Source organism: Hyaena hyaena, unplaced genomic scaffold (assembly GCF_003009895.1).
Source record: "Hyaena hyaena isolate Hyena2069 unplaced genomic scaffold, ASM300989v1 scaffold_2575, whole genome shotgun sequence".
In the NCBI taxonomy this organism is placed as follows: Eukaryota; Metazoa; Chordata; class Mammalia; order Carnivora; family Hyaenidae; genus Hyaena; species Hyaena hyaena.
The window spans coordinates 5,055-13,030 of record NW_024083187.1 but is presented as its reverse complement, the minus strand read 5'-3'; the positions used below and the strand labels follow the sequence as shown (position 1 = coordinate 13,030).

The window sequence follows — 7,976 nt, the reverse complement described above, 5'->3', positions numbered from 1 at the left end:
CAACATGCTCGGTGGGGGTGGGGGTGGGCAGGAACACTGTCCCAAGTGAGATGTCGGCTCTAGCTTTCAGCAGACTCTCCGCTGTTAATGGGAACTGGATTTCCGAGTCGGTTCCCCTTGAAGAGACTGCTGTTCTAGGCACAGGCCTGCGGAAGTTAAGCCATCCTTATTCCTTGACCCGCTCCGTGTTGCAGACTCCAAGTGTCTGCCCAGGAGCACTCGGCCTTTTGTGCTGGTCTCTCGAACCGGGGAGGCCCCATGCTGTACTTGGAGATGAAACGGGGTCCTTCTTCACCTGGCAAGGCAAAGTGTCCTTGCACTTTTTAGTGTGTAGGTCTCGATTAGGTAAGGAATCCAGTTTCCCTTTTTTGAAGCACAGGCAGAGTGTGGCACAGTTCTTTTTCTTAACATTTTTTTTTAAATTTGAGTAAAGGGAGGAGAGAGAGAGAGAGAGCACATGAGTAAAGGAGAGGCAGAGAGAGAGGGGGGAAAAAAGAGAATCCCAAGCAGGCTCTGCACTGACAGTGCAGAGCCAGACTCAGTGCTCGAACCCACGAACCTTGAGATCATGACCTAAGCCATAACCAAGAGTTGGATGCTTAACTGACTTAGCCACCCAGGTGCCCAAACACAGTTCTTTTTAATATTTAGTTATTTTTGAGAGAGAAAGATACAGAACATGAGTGGGGGAGGGGCAGAGAACGAAGGAGACACAGAATCTGAAGCAGGCTCCAGGTCTGAGCTGTCTGCACAGAGCCCCATGCAGGGCTCAAGCTCACAAACTGTGAGATCATGACCTGAGCTGAAGCTGGACACTTAACCTACTGAGCTACCCAGGCGCCCCTTCACAGTTCTTAAGATCATGGGAAATGAAGCGAGGGACTGGTGGTGCTATGTAATAATTTATAATAAATATATATTTTCTCATTCAGATAAGGAAACATATTTCCCAGATATATTTGGTCCTTATCCACAGTTCCTAAGAACACTTCAGAGGCATAAATGAGAAATGGGAATTTGTTATTAATTAAGGTGGCTTTGGACGTGTACCCAAAGGCAGGGACTGGTTGCCAAGAGGACCAACATTTAATTAAAGAGTTAAAACTTTCAACCCGACCCCTGACATCCGGGGAAGGGAGAAGAGTCAGGGCTTGAATCAGGCAATGGTCAGCGACTCAGTCAATGAGGCCTCCATAAGAAACCAAAAGGTTTCTAGGTGGGCGAACGAGGGGAGACTGAAGGTAGTGGCACTCTGGAGAGAGCATGGAAGCGCCAACCTTTCCCCAGGCCTCCCCCTATGCATTTCTTCATCTGGCTATTAATTTGTACCCTTTATCATATGCTTTAGTGGTATGTTAAGGGTGTCCCTGAGTTCTGTGACCTGTTGTAGCAAATTAATAAAACCTAAGGAGGCCATTGGAATCTCCAGTCCCAATCCACAGCCAGTCAGTTGGAAGCACAGGGAAGAGCCTGGGGTGTACAATTAGTGTCTGAGATGGAGGGCAGGGACAATCTTCAAGGACCGAACCCTTAAACTGTGGAATCTGATGTAGCTCTGGGTGGATAGCATCAGAATGGAGTTGACTTCTCAAACATCCTCCTGGTATATGAGAACTGCTTGGTGTTGGGAGGAGGTACCTCCCGAATGTTGAATTTCAGTGCAAGAAACTTAAAGGCATGGACTCATGCCCATTGTTTCAACATGGGCAACTACATGATTCAAGAGGCTCAGGTTATTTGGTCATTGAGTGGAAACGTAACCCTTGCCTCATAAGGTAGCTGTGGGGTTGAGGTGAGTAGAACAGTAAGAAGCCAAAGTCCACTGTGGCACGTTTTAGGTGCTCAAAACGGTGCTACCCACGGGTAGAACTGCCTATATGAAACACTTATGATTCATTACTCAGGAGAGACTACAAGCTCTGGGGCAGAGAGAACTTCAAGATGGGTAACTCACTGAGTGTCAGCCATCTAATGACAGTGACACTGCCAAGGGATCAGGCTGGATTGCTCGTCTCTCTCAACTGTCAGGCAAACATGGGGCGCCTGCACAGTGTGGGGAGATGGAACCCGAGCGTTAAGGACACTGGCTTGCAACTGCATGAGACACTGAGAAGGGAGATGTCCACAATGTTTGGGTTTCTCTCAACACTCTCATGTTGTGATTCAAGACAAAGGAAAACTATAACAATTCAGTTCAGGGACGACATCTACTGATCAGGTCTGTCTATAATTAAGGTGTGAATCCTTCCCTCAGGCCAAGCCGGATGACCAAGTGAGGGGCTGCCTCAGACAAAACAAAGAAGAAATGGCTAGCAGAGAAGACAGTTATGAATGCAGGCTACAGGCCTGGGACTGGGTGAGGAACTAGGATGCCTTAAGGGGGTTCCTCACTTCAGAGGGGACAGACAGACAGACACACACACACACACACACACACACATGTCTATTCAAGTGAAATACTTAGGGCAACTGCCCAGCTTTTAATAACAGAAACTTGTTACATTAAAGTTCCAACGCTTTTTCTTAGCCTCCTGAAGACAATTTTAAATAACATGTGCAGGAGGCATCAATAATATCAATTTCATTCTAGAGAAGCCAACTGGTTCTGGTTTCTCATTGATCATTTCAACAGTGGGATTATGAATTTGGAGTGGGATTATCTTCTTCGAGAAGATGGCCAGATTCTAGTTTTTCTAGCTTGTTCTTGAGATGGCATATTAATTCTTGTCTTTTAAATCTGAAATTAAAGAAACAAGACATTAACCAAATATATCCAAGAACCCATAATTTGGGAGGCTCTGGGGCGATAGAAAGAGAAGCTTCTAATCTACATGGGAATAGAAAATGGACCCACATGGTAATGAAAAATCCAGCAAATACAAAGAGTGTCAGTTCAGGGTCAAGTCCAACTCAAACTGTGGTGTGAATACAAGTTTTCCTGAGCTTGGAAGAATGAGGGAGACTCAAATAATATCAATCTAAAAAAGTGCAGAGACAGCATGAATTCTGACTGAGGACCAGGGTTTGAGAAACACCAGGCAGTCCCGTCCCCACCCGTCACCCAACACAGCACTGGGCCCTACTGTGAAATGTACTAAGGAGTTCCTCACACTCACCTTGCTGCTTCATTCATGGCATATAAAATCATTCTTTTCTGCACTTCTGGAGGCCCTTGCACTCCTTCAAGCAATTTGTAGACTCTATCATATTCTGGAGATATTAAAAAAATATTAGTATTTCTGAAGTATAAGGAGGATATAAGTCAATCTTGGTGTATCTGATGCCTCAGCAATCATTCAGCCCTACAATGTGACAGAGGACATGTGCCTTACATGCTCATATCCAGACACCCAGACATCTACCAGTGGAAGGTGGACACCCAACAACCAGTGGAGAAATACAAAAGAACACCCCTGCCCCCCAAAAAAGGTGTCCTGGGATATTTCAGTAAAAATAAAGAGGAACAATTCCAACAGGGAAAACCCAATTCTGGCAAAGGATGAGCCTCAAGGGGACTGTGGAATATTGTTCAAATCATAGAATGAGAAAGACTTAGGGTGGTTTGTTTCATGGATAGAAATTCTCGTTCTACTTACTTTGTCCAAACTGTCGAATCTCCCTCTTTAACTGATCTCTTATTTCGATATTGATTTCCATCGGTATGGGCCGGTTATCTGGCACTTCTCCCAGCACAGACATCGCTGTGTCCTTGGGGTTATCTGTAGAGACAGAGCTGGTAATGACTCCTGCCACCAACGCATTCCTACCAGGTTTGTGACTCCGCCCACCTTTGCTGAGACTGGTTATGTCATGAGACAAAGAATCCAATTGGTTGGTGTGGAGTACCATCTCCTGCCACAGTCACAGGCTCTGGGGGGACGGATTTTGACCAGAAGCCCTCAGTGTGGATCGGCCACTTTCCCTCACCTCCCCGTGGATACTGTGAGCGACAGGTGCATCTGGAAACCAAATGTAATGTGGGGCTGCGATGACAGGCAGGTCCACAACTCCGCACGGACATGCACGTGCTCCGCAGTCTCTATCGTTTTTATGACCTATCAGAAGGATGCACCTGATACATGAATGGGACCTGAGAACTTGACCTCGGGAAAACTAACACTACAGAGAAGCCTCCTATAATCTTGGCACGATGCATACATACAGAAACACACCTGGACGGTTTGTTTAATAATGAATTGACCAAACATTCACAGAGCCCTGGCGCTCATCATTTCATGTCTCCTTGACGCCCTCTGCAAGCTGAAAGGCTGAATGCGTCACTCGCGGCAGCGGGCCTGACACCGGCACCGCACCTCTACCACTCCCAGTCAGTACCGGGCCTGCTCATCAGTCTTTTCTGTCTCTGACATGAGTGTTTCTGTCCTCCACGTCTGACCCCTCTACTTCATTCCCTCATGCTCCGCTGTGCCAGGCACCATGCCAACCTAGCGATCAGGAGTGAACACAGCAGGAAGGATTCCTGTCCTCGTGGAATGAATAGCCTCCAGGGAAAGCTGGGTGGTACATGTTAAACAGGCAAAGGGGACAATACATTTGAACTTGCGCTAGGAAGCACGATATCAGGGTGGTGGCAGACAGCAGGAGGAGTCGGGAAGGGACCCTCAGGAGGTGATCCCTGGAGCAGGATTTGGGGGACCGTGTGCACGTGAGGAGGAGGACTTCCGGCTGCCGTGAGGGCCAGTGCAGGGCCCCTAGGAGGGGACGAGCCGGGGCCATGGAGAAAGGACAGAGGCAGAGAGAGCAAGGAGGACCCCCCCCCCCAGAGGACACGCGCAGGAGAGGATGGCAGGACCGGGTCCTGCGGAGCGCGTAGACCAGCGTCGGGAGCTCCGATTCTGTTCTGAGCGCTCGGGGGAGTGGATGGCGGGCTTCAGGGTGGACGTGGCATGAAGGGATTTCCGTGCGCACAGGGTCACTCTGGCTGCGGGGCGGTGATGGGTCAGGAGCGTCACGTGGGAGGGCAGGCTGTGAGCTCAGAAGCTAGTGCAGCGAGCGGCCTGCTGAGTGAGGAGGTGTGCGGCATGAGGGACATCCCGATGGTGGGACCCAGGAAGGAGTAGTGTATTAAGAGGAGACACAGAAGGCAGAGCTAAGAATGAAAGCAAAGGAATATTCAGTAAGGAGAAGGAAACCAGTAGAGTGCGGAGTTTGGGAATCCGGGAAGGTTTCCATGACGGAGTGAACACCTGTACCCAGTGTGGCTGAGAAAATAAGGGCAGCGTCACCCAAAGATGGTGCCCTTCAGGGGAACTGCTCCAGTGGCGGAGAGCAGCCAGGGGGCTAGGTGGTAATGGCGCAAGGGAGGAAGGGAAGTGGGGACAGGCATCCTCACCACCTTCCAAGGTCACAGCTGTGTCCCCGGCTGGGGATATTCCCTCTTCTTCTAGTATCACTGGCAGCATCGTCAAGGTCAGCCTTCTCTTACACAGAGGAGGACTAATGGGTACTTCACGACGTTTCATTTTCTTCTTGGGAGTGGCAGGAAACACCTCTTGTTTACTGGCCATTATTTCCTGAGAAGCATCAAGAAACACCGTCCTTTAATGACCAAAATACAACCATTCCAAACAGTATGGAGGTGTCTCAAAAAGGTAAAAATAGAACTTCCCTACCAGCCAGCAATTGCAGTGCTAGGGATTTACCCAAAGGATACAAAACTACTGATTCCAAGGGCCACAGGCACCCCAAAACCTATAGCAGAATTATCAACAACAGCCAAATTACGGGAAGATCCGAATGTCCATGCACTGATGGGTACATAAAGAAGAGGTGGGATATACGTACAATGAAATATTCCTCAGCCATCAAAAAGAAGGAACTCTTGCCATTCGCAGTGACCTGGATGGACTAGAGTGTATTATTCTATGGGAAATAAGTTTGTTAGAGACAGACAGATAGCAGGCAATTTCACTCATGTGTGGAATTTAAGAAACAAATCAGAAGAACATGGGGAATGGGGGCAAACCAGAAAAAGACCCTAACCATAGTGAACAAACTCATGGTTGCTGGAGGGGAGGCGGGCAGAGAGATGGGTTAGATGGGAGATTGGGATTGAGAAGGGCACCTGTTGTGATGAGCACCGGGTGTTCTATGTAAGTGATGGATCACTAAATTCTACATGTGAAACAAGTATTTCACTGTACAGATTTCAATTTAAATACTGAGCTGTAATTGCATTTGAACCTGAAACGTTGAAGTTCAGGCCTGCACTAACGTGACCACGTGAGGCTTGAGCAGCACGTCAGCCCAGTGAGTCCCCACAGCTGACCCACCCCAGGCGGCCCCCCTCGAGTTTCTCAGGGTTCCCGCCTGGCATCCTCCACGGTGTCTGCCCGCAGGAGTGCAGAAAGGAGCCCTTCTGCCTCGCGGGGCGGTCCTGCAGTGTCTGACTTGTCAGAGCAGAGGGGGACCCCCTGGGGGAATGCAGCAAACAGAATTTCTTCACACTAAGCACAAACTGCAGCAAGAGCGTCGCCTTTGATGAGAGGGCTCCAGCTTCTGTAATGCTGGACGTGAAAAGTGCTTGTTACCAAGTGGTACAATTTCGGGCGGTTTCCACATGTACTTTGTGCTTTCCTTTTGACTTGCCATTGTGGACACTGTTTGGCAAAGGTGGTGTTCAAGCACAGGAGCACGAGACTCCCCCCGTTTTGGCTAACAGGAGACAAGAAGCCAACGGCTACATGCCGATTCGCATCACGCCAATGCCAAACCCTATATTAATCATATGACCAAGGGCCTGGCCTCTTCCCCAGGTTCTCCTCTGCTTTCTGGAAGCCACGTTCATCCCAGTTCTGGCTCCTCCTCATGATCGCAAGGTGGCTGCCAGGGCTCCGCAGTTACATGCTACTTAAGTCCCGTGTTCTGGGACAACGGGGTGGCATCTTGCCTGGCGTTCCCAGGAGGGGTGCTAGGCGTTGCCTGATGGAATCCTTTCGTGCCCAAGTCCACCCGCACCGTTTATTTCTCTGGAAGGGGCCTCGATCAGAATGTGCCGATTTGCTCAGCTCAGGCCTCACACAGCAAATGTATAGATTGAAACATACTGTGAGTCTTGATCATGGCCTCACATGGAAGCCTGTATTCAATAATCAGAATATCATTTCTCTCAAGCAAGCAAAATTGCCAACAGAGTCCATAAAACCCAAATCCTTAGTTTCACGCAGGCTATGTTCTCTAAAGAGAATGCAATTAAATTACTACTTCTTAAGAACAAGGAAAGCCACTCTAAAATTTTACATGTTTCTAAATAAATACTTTCTATTGAACTCTAGAAAAACATCTCAGGAGAAAATCTGTGGGACACACTTCATTGGGAATACAGAGAAAACCTAGACCTTCAAATGCCTCTATTTGAAAAGAAAAATGCCTGAAAATTAATGAGGTCTGTGAGTGTAGGAAGTTGCAAAAAGACTACAATAAATTCCAGGGAAGTAGAACCAGACTGATGCTGTGCTCTGAATGCTTGTGTCCCTACACAACTCACAAGTTGAAATCCAACGCCCCAAAGATGATGGTGTTAGGTGGTATTAGAGTCTTTGGGAGGAGGCTCCTCAGTCATGAAGGTGGCACCATCCAGAATGGGCTTAGAGGCTTCATACAAGAGGCTCCAGACAGAGCCCACACCCTCCCACCCTTGAGGACAGAGCGAGAACACCTGGCTACCAAGCAGGCAGTGGACCTTCACTAGAGTGCCACCGTGCCAGCACCTTGACCCTGGACTTCCCGGCCCCACAGTCGCGGAAATACATTTCTGGCGATGTCAGCTCCCCAGCTTGTGGCCATTTCCCATGGCAGCCGGAACGGACGGACACAGTACTCAAAGTCGAGCAAAAGTTAAGGAAATGGAAAAAGAAAATGACAGTGAAGATGTTCAAAAGGGGCACCTGGGTGGCTCAGTTGGTTAGGCATCTGACTCTTCGTTTCAGCTCAGGTTATGATCTCAAGGTTCTCGG

General features: G+C 48.6%; 1 protein-coding gene across 1 annotated transcript; it reads right to left on the bottom strand.

The window, feature by feature from the left end:
• Nucleotides 1–2,446: 2,446 nt before the first annotated feature.
• LOC120227589 (integrator complex subunit 6-like) lies at nt 2,447–5,530 on the bottom strand. Its single transcript, XM_039225668.1, has 4 exons — nt 5,354–5,530; nt 3,597–3,719; nt 3,117–3,210; nt 2,447–2,737 (listed from the first exon to the last, which is right to left on the bottom strand). Exons 1-4 carry the CDS (start codon nt 5,526–5,528, stop codon nt 2,638–2,640), a joined length of 492 nt encoding a protein of 163 aa, XP_039081599.1. The 5' UTR covers nt 5,529–5,530; the 3' UTR covers nt 2,447–2,637.
• Nucleotides 5,531–7,976: the final 2,446 nt, after the last annotated feature.